This window comes from Balaenoptera physalus (assembly GCF_965194825.1).
Source record: "Balaenoptera physalus genome assembly, chromosome: 5".
In the NCBI taxonomy this organism is placed as follows: domain Eukaryota; kingdom Metazoa; phylum Chordata; class Mammalia; order Artiodactyla; family Balaenopteridae; genus Balaenoptera; species Balaenoptera physalus.
The window spans coordinates 88,954,349-88,968,449 of NC_138884.1; the positions used below are offsets into that span (position 1 = coordinate 88,954,349).

The following is a 14,101-nucleotide window of genomic DNA, read 5'->3' on the forward strand; positions in this document are numbered from 1 at the left end:
CAAAGGGTTAGAAATGCTTCTCAAATTTTAACTTCCCTGAGATCCAGTAGGGCTCATTAAAATGGTGTTTAGGCCCCCACCCCAGATAGTCTAATTAAGTAAGACTAGGATAGGGGCAAATCTAGTCCTAATTTAGGACTTCCTGGTACACTTAGGAAAGATCACTATACTCTTGTGGTTGTTGACAATAGTAGTGGGAGTGCTTTTATTTGAACATGAAGTTCTTCAATAGTTAACAACATTATAAACTTGCTTGGCTTTCACCTACTGCTATTGTTGTTTTACTGGGTTTTTTTTCTTTTGGTTTTTGGGGTTTGGGCTTTGGTATTTTATGTTTTGTTTTTGCTCTGTCACCTGCTGTCTCTTTGAAAACAATTTTATTGCCTCTGAAAGAGTGTATAACTCTAAGGTTTATTTCTATCCTACTCACTTCTAATAATTCAGCAAAGCTTGTGTATTTTCTGTACAAGTCCATAAAGATAACACCTGAATGAAATGTTAAGCCATCAGTGGTGAGACTGACACAGTAGTCAAACGCATTCACCGATGTCTTTTGAAGACTAATAAATTATCACAGTAGTAACAATTAGCATCACAAAATGAATTGTTTCAAAGGCTAAAATAGAATAAAAGTGTCAAATTCTACCCTGAAATATGCGTCATTGTTATGTAATTGTATTATGAATAACCACAATCAAATTTTACATGTTTCCTATGTGGTTTCATACCTCCATATATACCTCTATTTAAAACCTATTTTAAGTTTTGAACCCTAATAGTCAACATTTGAGGACAAACTGTAGTAGTCTATTTACCAAACAAAGTAATTACTAGTTATCTTAGTTCAATAATACTTAGTAGAATTCATATTTCTTGTAGATTTTAATAAAATGTTAACTACATCTACATTCAAGAATGTTTTTGTTTATACATGCATGACTTATCAAGGAAAACTCATTTATTAGACTGATAATAAATGATTATTTAATAACTTATTGTTAATTACAAAGTTCTCTATTCTTTCTTACCAAAAGATTCACATAAAATATAAGAGAAAAATAGCACCATCATAATGAAGACAGAGCAAGTATTCCTTACCTAGAGGATCTGTAGAAATTCTTTTGGTACTCTGTGGACGGTTGATTAATTTTTCATGCTTTTGGGAGAAAGGGACACAGAATAAGCAGAAGAAATCATTAATTTGTGAACAAGCTACACATAAAAGTCCATCTGAACTTCACCCCTATTTGGAAAAAGTCCTGAACTGCATGCCTTGCAAAATTAGGTTGTGTATTTGTGCATGCATGCTCAGCAATTGCTTTCTTAAGATAAGGCAACATATATTAACCCAAATCTTTCAGAGAATTTAAATTTAGGAATACACATTTAAATATTATTTTAGCATTCACATTAACTCTCAATAAACATTTTCTAAAATAAAATTTAAAACTGTTAATACTAGCTAACAAAGATCAAGTTACCTCTATGCTACAAACATAGTATTGTAAAAGCCATCATGGGCCAGGCATCTTGCCTCAACACTCAGCACCAGGCCTGGTACCTAATGGGTACTCAAACATTAGTTTTTGTGAAAAAATGAGTGAATCAGTATGCAGACATGATGCTAAAAACAATCAAATCTTTAAGCAGAAATTATTCTGAAACCAAAACTTTGTCAAGGAGGAATCAAATATATAATCATTACTTTTCTACACTGTCTGCAGTTTGTTCTCATTAATATGGGATCATGAAAACAGCACAGGAGGTAAAGTAAAAACATCTGGGTTTGGAAACCTGTTCAGTGCTCTGGACAATTGATTTACCCCCTCAGTCTCAGCTCTGAAATGTGATTTCTACTTTTTTTTTTTTTTTTTAAGATTTATTGATTGATTGATTGCTGTGTTGGGTCTTCGTTTCTGTGCTAGGGCTTTCTCTAGTTGCGGCAAGTGGGGGTCACTCTTCATTGCAGTGCGCGGGCCTCTCACTATCATGGCCTCTCTTGTTGTGGAGCACAGGCTCCAGATGCGCAGGCTCAGTAGTTGTGGCTCACGGTCCTAGTTGCTCCGCGGCATGAGGGATCTTCCCAGACCAGGGCTCAAACCCGTATCCCCTGCATTAGCAGGCAGATTCTCAACCACTGCGCCACCAGGGAAGCCCTGAAATGTGATTTCTTATGATGCACACACACATCACAAAAACCTGTACACAAATGGTCAGAGCAACTTTATTTGTAATAGCCAAAAACTGGAAACAACTAAAATTTTCTGCAATAGGTGAATGGCTAAACAAACTATGGTACATCCACAAGATGGGATACTATTCAATAATAAAGAGGATAAATCACTGATAAATGAAACAACTTTCATGGACCTCAGGGTACTTTGCTGAGTGAAAAATTCCAGTCTCCAAAGGTCGCATATTCTGATTCCATTTATGTCATTTTTGAAATTACAGAATTATAAAGATATAGAACAGATTAGTGATTTACAGGGGTTAGGATAGTGGTAGAAGACCATAAAAAAGTAGCACAGGGGAGGTCTTTGTAGTGCTAGAATAGTTGTGTATCTTGAATGCAGTAGTTACACAAATCTACACATCTGATAAAATGTTATAGTACTATACATACACATTGTATCAATGTTAACTTCCTGGCTTTGATATTTTGCTAAAATTATGTAAGGTGTAACCACTGAGGAAAACTGGGTGAGAATATATAGTGCCTCTCTGTACTATATTTAGCAACTTCCTGTAAATCTATAATTATTTCAAAATAAAACAAAATTTTTAAAACATTTACTCATAGCAATGATACCAGAATAATGTAAGTGTTCTATGTTAATGCATAGCACACTGGTTCATAAAAAAACACTCAGTACAGGTTTATTAAATCTGAATATAATATTTTGTAGGTATTCTTGTCATAGACATTACATAAACATGTATATACAACTTCCATTAAGGCATATGAGCAAGATGGCAGCATAGAAGATCCTGAACCCACCGCCTCCCATGGACACAACATATCTACAACCACATATCAAATAATTCCCTCAGTAAGGGACTAAAACTGGACAAACAATGCCTCCATGACAAAGGGTAAAAGGAAAACATTGAGACAGGTAGGAGAGACAGAGATAAAAGTCTCACCAAGGAAAAATCCAAAACTCAGCCACAGTGATCCATAATCAGGAGAGATCATAAAGTACGGATCTTTTCCCTGAGAAGTGAGGGAATCGAGCTCTACATCCAGCACCCCAAACCCTAGATCCTGCACAGGAGAGATGAGCCCCCAAAACACCTGGCTTTGAAAACCAACAGGAAATATGTCCAGGAAAACAATAGAATTAAATGGAACAAAAAAACCTCTTAAAGGGCTTGTACAAAGTCTCCCTCAACTCAAAATCCAGTGTTAAAACACCAGGTTAAAAAATATATGGACCATAGGTAAAGGGGGCTGACTTACCAATCTTAAAGCATCTTTCAGAGAGGAAGCCACCAGTTGGGATGTTCGCTGGGGACTGAGACCCTGGTGGGAGCCATTTTTGTGATCTCACACTATCTTGTGAATGAGGGCACAGGTGGATGCCATTTTGGAATTGTCCCTCTAAACTGTTACTGCTAATGGGGGTACTCCACTGAGAACTCTGCCCATGCCTGCACCTCAGCCAGCCCTCACAGCCAGCTGAGCAATAGCCCCACCCACCAGCATGCACAGTAGTAGCAGGTGGGCCTCGAAGCTGGTGGGAGGCCAGCTCCACCAACCAGTGCCCAGCAGCAGCAGCAGCTGGGCCCTGCCACAACAGGAAGGGGATATCCCTTGACACCTAGCTCTGGTGGCCACGTGGGATTATGCTTCTGAGTCCCACAGGACATTTCCTAAAAAAGACCATCCTTCAAGACTGTGAGAGATGGCTAATCTACCTAATACACAGAAACAAACCCAGAGAATTAGAAAAAATGAGGAGAAAGAGAAATATGTTCCAATCAAAAGAACAAGACAAAACATCAGAAAAAGAATTAAACGAAATGGAAATGAGCAATCTACCTAATAAAGAGTTCTGCATAATTGCCATAAAGTTGCTCACCAAACTTGGGAGAAGAATGGATGAACACAGTGAGAACTTCAACAGAGACAGAAAATATAGTAAAATACTGAACATAAGTTATAATTGAACTTAAAAATACACTTAAGGGATTCAACAGCAGACTGGATAAGGTAGAAGAACAAATCACTGACCTGGAACACAAAGCAATAGAAAACCGAGACTGAGCAGCAAAATGAAAAAAAAAAAAAAAAAAAGAAAGAAAGAAAAGGAATTTTAAAAAGTAAATATACCTTAATATACCTTTAGGAAAACATCAAATGGAATAACTTTCACATTATCGGGGTTCCAGAAGGAGAAGAGAGAGAGAAAGAGCCAGAAAAATTCTTTAAAGAAACAGTGCCTGAAAACGTCCCTAATCTGAGTAAGAAAAGAGACATCAAGGTCCAAGAAGCTCAGAGATTTACAAGTAAGATGAACCCAAAGAGACATACACCAAAACACATTACAATTAAAATGGTAAAAGTTAAGGATAAAGAAAGAATCCTAAAAGTAGCAAGAGAAAAACAACTTGTTACATGCAAAATAAGCCCCCATAAGTCTATTAGCAGACTTTTCAGCAGAAATTTTACAGGCCTGAAGGGAAAGGCATGACATATTCAAAGTGCTGAAAAATATTTTTTTTCCAACCAATAAATCTCTATCCAGCAAGGTTAGCATTCAAAATTGAAGGAAACATCAATAGTTTCCAGATAAGCAAAAGCTAAAGTCCATCACCAGTAAACCAGCCCTGCAACAAATATTAAAGGGACTTCCTTAAGTTGAAAAGAAATGGCACTAATTAATAATAAGAAAACATACAAAAGTAAAAATCTCATTGGAAAAGGTAAATATATAATAGGGGTAGTGGATCAATCACTCGTAACGCAAGTATGAAGGGTAAAAGACAAAGGTAGAGAATTAAAATTACAATAATTAGTTAAGGAGTACATAAAATAAAAAGATGTAAAATGTGTCATCAAAAATAGAAAATGGGGGTGGGGAAGTAAAAGATAAAGATTTGGAATGTGTTCAGATTTAAATAGCTACCAACTTAAAACAGGGTACTACTTACATTGAATGTTCTATGTGAGCCTCAAAATAACCACAGGAAAAAAAAATAATAGTGAATACACAAAAGAAAATGAGAAAGAAATCTAAACAAAACACTAAAGAAAACTACCAAAACACAAGGGAAAAGAGAAAGATAAGAAGAACAACAACAAAAAAACCTATAAAAATAGCCAGAAAACAATTAACAAAATGGCAATAAGTACATACCTATCAATAATTACTTTAAATACAAATAGACCTAATGATCCAATCAAAAGATATAGAGTGGCTGAATGGATTAAAAAAAAAAAAAGACCCATCTATACACTACCTATGAAAGACTCATTTCAGAAGAAAGGACGCACAGATGGAAAATGAAGGAGCAGAAAAAGATATTCCGTGTAAATTGAAATGAAAAGAAAGTGGAGTAGCTATAGCCATATCAGACAAAATAGACTTTAAAACAAAGACTGTAATAAAAGACAAAGAAAGGCATTACATAATGATAGCAGGATCAATCCAGTAAGAAGATATAACATTTATAAATGTATATATACCCTACAGAGAAGCACCAAAATATATAAAACAAATAATAATGGACTTAAAGTGAGAAATTTAAGCAATACAATAATACTAGGGGATTTTAACACCTCACTTACAACAGTGGATAGATCATCCAGACAGAATATCAATAAAGAAATATTGGACTTAAATGACACATTAGACCAGATGAACTTAATAGATATACACAGAACATTCTATCCAAGAGCAGCAGCATACACATTCTTTTCAAGTGCACATGGAACAATCTCCAGGATAGATCATATGCTAGGCCACAAAACAAGTCTTGATAAATTCAAGAAGACTGAAATATTATCACAGCATCTTCTCTGACCACAATGGCATAAAACTGGAAATCAACTACAAGAAAGAAACTGAAAAACCCACAAAAATGTAAAGATTAAACAACATGCTACCAAACAAACAATGAATTATTAGGAAATCAAAGAAGAAATATGACATACTAAAATCTATGGAAAACCACCAGCAAAAGTGGTTCTAAGAGGGAAATTCATAGAGATGAAGGCCTACTTCCAGAACAAGAAAAATCCCAAATAAACATTTTAACTTTACACCTAAAGGAACTAGTAAAAGAAGAATAAACAGGTAGAAGGAAGGAAATTAGTAGAAGGAAGGAAATAATAAAGGTCAATGCAGAAAAAAATGAAATAGAGACAAAAAATAGAAACAATCAATGAAACTAAGAGATGTTTTTTTTAAAGATAAACAAAATCAACAAATCTTTAACTAGACTAACCAAGAAAAAAAGAGAGAGCACTCAAATAAGTGAATTCAGAAATGAAAGATAAGTTACAACTGATACCACAGTATCAGTTGAGACTATTCTATACAAATATATAACCAAAAATGGGCAATCTGGAAGAAATGGATAAATTCCTAGAAACATACAATCTCTCAAGGCTGAATTATGAATAAATCTGAATAGGCAAATTACTAGCAAGGAGATTGAAGCAGTAATCAAAAAGTTCCCAACAAACAAAAGTCCAGGACCAGATGGCTGCACAGATGAACTCTACCAAATATTCAAGAAGATTTAATACCTATCCTTCTCAAGCTCTATCAAAAAATTGAAGAGTTGGGAACACTTCCAAACTTGTTTTACAAAGCCAGCATTACTCTGATATCAAAACCAGTCAAGGACACCACACACACACACACACACACACACACACACACACACACACACACACAAATCCAGACCAAATCCCTTGATGAATGTAGATGCAAAAATCCTCAACAAAATATTAGCAAACTGAATCCAACATTGTATTAAAATAATCATATACCACAACCAAGTGGGATTTATTCCAGGAATGCAAGGATGATTCAATGAATCGATAGCCACAAATTAATTAATGTGAAGAATCACATTAACAAATGAAGAATAGAAATCATTTGATCATTTCAATAGATGTGGAAAAAGCATTTGACAAAATTCAGCACCCATTTATGATAAAAAAAAAACTCTTAAGAAAGTAGGTATAGAGGTAACATAACTCAACATAATAAAAGCCATATATGACAAACCCACAGCTAACATCATACTCACTGGTAAAACGTTGAAAGCTTTTCCTTGAAGAACAGGAATAACACAAGAATGCTCATGATCACCACTGTTATTCAACATATTATTGTTGTCCTAGCCATAGCAATTAGGCAAGAAAAAGAAATAAAAGATATCCAAACCAAAAAAGGAAGAAGTAAAACTATCATATTTGCAGATGATATGATGCTGTATATAGAAAACCCAAAAGATTCCACCAAAAAACAGTGAGAACTAATAAATGAATTCAGAAAAGTTGCAGGATACTAAATCAATATACAGAAATGTGTGGCATTTCTATACACTAATAACAAACTATCAGAAAGAGAAATTAGAAAAAAAATCCTGTTTACAATTGCATCAAAAAGAATAAAATATCTAGGAATGGGCTTCCCTGGTGGTGCAGTGGTTGAGAATCTGCCTGCCAATGCAGGGGACACGGGTTCAAGCCCTGGTCTGGGAAGATCCCACATGCCACAGAGAAACTAGGCCTGTGAGCCACAATTACTGAGCCTGTGCATCTGGAGCCTGTGCTCCACAACAAGAGAGGCCGCGATAGTGAGAGGCCCATGCACCGTGATGAAGAGTGGCCCCCGTTTGCCACAACTAGAGAAAGCCCTCGCACAGAAACGAACACCCAAAACAGCCATAAATAAAGTAAATAAATAAAATTAAAAAAAGAAAAAAGAAAATGCTCCCTATTTCACTTACAAAATTAATTAAAAAAAAAAATCTAGGGATAAATTTAACCAAGGTGAAAGACCTGTATATTGAAAACTATTAAACACTGATGAAAGAAATTGAAGACACAAACAAATGGAAAGATATTCCATGTCCATGGATTCGAACAATTAATATTATTAAAATGTCCATACAACTCAAAGCAATATACAGATTCAGTGCAATCTCTATCAAAATTCCAATGGCATACTTTACAGAACTGAAACAAATAATACTAAAAACTGTATGGAACCTCAAAAGATTTCAAATAGCCAAAACAATCTTGAAAAAAAAGAGCAAAGCTGGAGGTGTCATGCTCTCTGATTTCAAACTATACTACAAAGCTAATCAAAAGAGTATAGTATGGCCATAAAGACAGACACACAGATAAATGAAACAGAATTGAGAGCCTAGAAATAAACCCCCATAAATATGGACAATTAATTTATGACAAAGGAGCAAAGAACATACAATGGTGAAAGGATAGTGTAGTCAATAAGCAATGTTGATGAAACTGGACAGCCACATGCAAAAAAAAAGAAAGAAACTAGACCACTATCTTACATCATACACAAAATTGAACTAAAAATAGATTAAAGACTTGAATGTAAGACCTGAAACCATAATAATCCTAGACGAAAACATAGGCAGTAACCTCCCTGACATCATTCTTAGTTATGATTTTGTGGATCTGACACAAAGGCAAAGGAAACAAAAGCAAAAATAAACAAATGGGACTATATAAACTAAAAAACTTCTGCAAAGTGAAGGAAAGCATCATCAAAATGAAAAGGCAACCTACTGAATTGGAGAAGATATTTGTAAATCATATATCTGATAAAGGGTTAATATCTAACATACATTTAAAAAACTCATACAACTCAATAACAAACAAACAAATGATTTAAAAAATGGGCAGAGGGCTTCCCTGGTGGCGCAGTGGTGAGAATCTGCCTGCCAATGCAGGGGACACGGGTTCGAGCCCTGGTCTGGGAAGATCCCACATGACACGGAGCAACTGGGCCCGTGAGCCACAACTACTGAGCCTGCGCTTCTGGAGCCTATGCTCCGCAACAAGAGAGGCCGCGACAGTGAGAGGCCTGTGCACTGCAATGAAGAGTGGCCCCCGCTTGCCACAACTAGAGAAAGCCCTCGCACAGAAACGAAGACCTAACACAGCCAAAAATAAATATAAAAATAAGTTAAAAAAAAAAAAAGACCTAAAGAAGAAATACATGGCGAATATCTTTCTTCTCTTTAAAAAAAAAAATAATAATAATGGGCAGAGAATCTGAACAGACAGTTTTACAAAGAAGACATAGAGATGGCTAACAGGCACATGAAAAGATGTTCAACATTTTTAGGGAAACGCAAATCAAAATGACAATGAGATATTACCTCACACCCATCAGAATGGCTATTATTGAAAAGAGAAGAAATAACAAATGTTAGAGAGGATATGGAGAAAAGAGAACCCTAATTGTTGTGGGAGTGTAAATTGGTGCAGCCATTATGGAAAATAGTATGGAGGTTCCTCAGAAAATTAAGAATAGAACTACCATATTTCCACTTCTTGATATTTATCCAAAGAACACAAAAACACGAAATTGAAAAGACAGATGCACCCCTATGTTTACTGCAGCATAGAAACAGCATAAGTGTCTATTGATGGATGAATGGATAAAGAAGATGTGGTATATATGTACACAATGAAATATTACTCAGCCATAAAAAAGGAATGAAATCCTGCCATTTGTGACAACATGGATGGACCTTTAAGGTATTACACTAAGTGAAATAGTTCAGGCAGAGAAAGACAAATACCACATGATTTCATTCATATGTCTAATCTCAAAAAACAAAACAAAGGAACAAATAAAATAAACCCAAAACAAACTCATAGATACAGATATCAGAATTGTGGTTTCCAGAGAAGAAGGGGGTTGGAGGGTTAGTGAAATGGGTGAAGGGGGTAAACTATGGTGATGGATGGTAACAAGACTTGTAGTGGTGATCACTGTGTAGTGTATAAACATGTTGAATTATAATGCTGTACACCTGAAATTTATATAATTTTTTAAAACTTACATTAAGAAGTTTTAATGGGAGGAGGTTAAGAATCAACATAAGAACAATGCAAATTTAAGTATATTGATACTGTAGCACTGTAAAATAAGTGCATAGAATTTTTGAGATATTAACTGTGTACTTAATCCTCTCAAAAAATTGAGAAATACCAATTTAAATAGTGCAGCAGGTTCTATCATTCCCATCAACAGGCATATGACCTGAATTGAGTCTAGGACAAGAGGTGCACATTGGATTTTTTCTTTTCTTTGTGTAAACAATTTACCCCCCTCAGTCATTCTTTCTTCACTGATGTGTCATAGCACCTTGATGCACTGAGAGTGATTCTAGTGTTTAAGTATATGTATTTTTTCACATATGTGAAAATTCAAGCCACATTCTTTATCTGGTGCCCAACCACAGAAGCAGTGATTGTGTATGCACAGGAAATCTTGGGCTCTTTTACACTTCCAGGCACTGTGCTGGTCTCCCATATAGCCTCGTCATTCAGGGATTTTCAGTGCCCCCTTCCTATTCCTTCCCTTCCCTTTTCTTTCTTTTTTCTTTTTTTTTCCCCCCATGGGTTTTTTTTTTTTTTTCTGTGCACTATTTTTGCCTTGCATACCACCTTTTAAATTTCACTGGTGCTCAGGGTCAGCTCCAAGCCAAACAGGGAAGCCTCTGTTTGTCCTGGAGTGTCCCCTCCCACAGATTCTGTGTCTACATATGGTTCCTTGGATGCTTTCATTGGCAGGACTGGCTTTAATTTTTCCCTACTTTCCTCTCTTCCCTTCCTCCAATCAAAAAGTGCTATTCTGTTGCATCTTCTCAGGATCTACTATTTGCTAAAGGAATTTTTATTATTCCTCTCAGGTAACCTGCTTTTATGTTAGTATTGTATATTTTATTTTGCTTAATGCAGTTTCTAAAATGTCACTTTCAACATGTTACTGCTCAGGTAGATTGTCTGGCAAATCTAAACCTGGCTCTCAAGTTCTCAGTAATACACATATACCTTGTAAAAGGGTGTAGTGGGGCTTATGTGGCAGTTTTTCTTTCACTATAAGTCTTTCAAGGGCATCAGTATAAAAGTATAAATAACTCGGATATGTACAGATATGTCTTATTTATGCTTCAAAGCACAACAGAGATCTCATTGACTTAGAAGTGTTTTTAAAAGATTGGAACCAAAGACAGACACTCACACCTGGAAGTGGTATGTGTCTTGAAGTTTACAGGCCACCGTTTTTTAAGACTCCTTCAATTACTGGCTATTCTTTCCATGCTTGTTAAGTACAACCCTGTTATTGAATTCTTAAAACTAAGCAAACCATTTTTTAACTCAGATCATACATGTACCAGCTTGATCTTTTGTGTGCAACCCAATAAATTGGACTTGGGCACAACCTTTACCTTACCCAACATTATTTTCCATGGCACATCTTAAAGTTTACTTTCGTTGTATCTTTACATCACTCCAAGAAACAGCCATGATCAGTCTTGGCTCTACTTGTTAGACTGCCATCTCTTTGAGGGTTAATAAGGTATCTTGTTCCTATATTAATTCTTCATCATGCTTGACATGGTATTGACATATACACATAGGGTAGTAAAAACTGTTTATATGATACCTTCTCTTGACTTGAATGATCTCCTCCTTCAAATCCTACCATATTTTCAAAGCCACTGGTCAAATTCCACCTCTTTTATCAACTACTCTAGTCCCTGGTTTCTTATTTGTGAATTTATGCACTGCCACTCAATTTATCTCTTAACTCAATGTTGTCTTGTGTCATCATCAATGCCATTCATATATCCTTATTCGCATATGCTTGTTTTCCCTCCCCAATTAGACTTTCAGTAATTTTTGTATCCTTTTATTTTCAATCAAATAAATAATTTTATTAATATAATAATTTTTTTCCTCATCATAAAGTTTTGATCTCAAATAACTGTCAGATCTGCTACTCAAATGAACTTATAGCCGGACAATTTATGGAACCCTGAAGATACCTGTTCCCTGTCCAGGTTAGGGTCCATTGCAGATAGTTCTCACTTTCCTTCTCCAGCCCCTCAAGGGCCTTTGCAAATATCTCTTTCATTTTATGCCCAGAATCCCCTGAAATGTATCAGGGTATAACATCAACTTCTACAGAATACCAAGATCTTATCTCCTATTCTAGTTTCCTTGTCAAAAAAGCTGAGTTAGGCTATCCAAACAAACTGGCCAGACAGATTACATCAGATAGTGTGTCACACAAAATTTAAATTTTCAACAAAATACATCTTTCCTTCTTTGGTCTCACACAGAAACTAAAGTCCCCAAATACAGACAATACCATCCTCCACCCCTTCTTCTGATTCATCAATCTTAGCCAAGTCAGCCCCATTCACACTCCCAGTTGGAGTCTGGTCCCCTGTTCAGCTTCTTTAGCAGTTGCTGCATGAAACCATCTTCCAATAATAATGCAGCTCCTTTGGCTCCTCCAGAGCTAGAGAACTCCAGCTGTGAGTCTCATGAGCCACACACACAGACCCAACATTCCAGGGAGCTATCTGGTCACACAAGAAAGAGCAAAGTACCTCAAAATTTAGAAATAACCCAAAGCCCAGGAACAGATGTGATTGCAAGATTCCTTACAAGAAGCTTGCAGCTTCTCTTACCACTGCAAGAGCCTTAGGCACTAATTCTCATATGTAAGGGCATTTCCCAAATAAAAGTTACTTCCCCAAACAAAAATTTTTGACAGTTACAACTCATATTGAGGTCATTAACTACAGACCATAGCAGAACCTTAGTGTAAGTGAGGACAGCGTATAAACAGAGAGAAAAAGAGAAAACAAAAAACTCTCTTGCTTCAGCTTCTTTAGGTTGTCAGCCAATCTCCATTGCTTGACCAGAATCCATTAGCTATAAACGGCTGACTCTCTTTCAAGACAATTGCTTTTCTTTATCCACTGGACTAGGTCAGCCAACATCTATCTCTGCTATCTTTGCAGTTTCCTTCTCCTTCTCCTCCACCTTCTGACACCTTTTGGTCACTCTGCCCTCAACTCCATCGTCTGGATTCTGAAGATGACTCAGAGTGCTTTTCTCCAAGGCTTCCACCTGGGTTTTTGTTTGGATGAATATATTGTCCATCTCCTACAACTTGCTCCTATTCTGCCTATATGCTCTCCTGTGCACTCCGGTGCAAGACACAATAGTCTCCTGCATCTTGCTGATGACTGGAAACAGGAACTGCTCAAAATATTCCTCAGGCCCCAGCACTTTCACTTTCCCTGGTTCCGCCAGTTCCATGATGTCCGAGAGCTGCATTTCCCCTGCTACTTTAGAATCACAGTGTGGACCTGAGCACAGAGCGGTGAGCAAGCAGTTGACCTAGAGGTCAACCAGAGCTCTGAGTGTCATGGCCCCTTTCACCACAACGCTGTGCCTCTATTGAAACAAAGCTCCTTTCCAGGGTGCCACATCAGCAAACATTCATGTCCCTGTAAATGCTCTGCTTGACCAGAAAGGCAGTGTGTCCAGTCAGCCAGTCCCCAAAGGCCAAGCCAGCTCTGGGCCTTCTCACCCCCAACAAGAGTGACTATGTGACCCCAGCCAATCAGATATTTTCTATTTGTCTCATCCTTGTTCTTTTTCTTTATCTTATGAAAGTTTCTTGCCTTCTGCCCCATTTTGTAGTTCTCTGAAAGGAGACTGTCCACTTCATGAAGTCTTAAATAAAGTTTATTTGTATGATGTAAATTGTCTTCTTTAATCATTTTAGCACCTCTTACAGTCATGCCACTGGTAGAACCTATTGTATCATTTTCTGTGTTTTCTTTTATATCAGCACTTCTATTTACCACAAGGTTACCACATCATACCCTCAATCAATTCCTGATAGCTTCGAGGACTCTCTGTGGACAATTATGAAGATTATTATCACCACAAATTTAAAGTCTGTAGTTTCAGCTGGGCACCAGGGCTGCTCAGCAATATTTTTATGTATCCCTGGAGATTTCTTCCACCATTCCCTACAGAAGACATTGCAACTCTTTACTACTC

General features: G+C 36.6%; 1 protein-coding gene across 3 annotated transcripts in view; it reads right to left on the minus strand.

Annotated features, from left to right (window-relative positions):
• DTHD1 (death domain containing 1) overlaps positions 1–14,101 on the minus strand; it is a 109,273-nt gene that overhangs the window by 7,969 nt on the left and 87,203 nt on the right. For all 3 annotated transcript variants that reach the window (XM_082464552.1, XM_082464551.1, XM_082464550.1), the window contains one exon: positions 1,099–1,156. In XM_082464552.1, the coding sequence (XP_082320678.1) occupies positions 1,099–1,156 (58 nt within the window). The remainder of the gene's footprint in view (positions 1–1,098; positions 1,157–14,101) is intronic.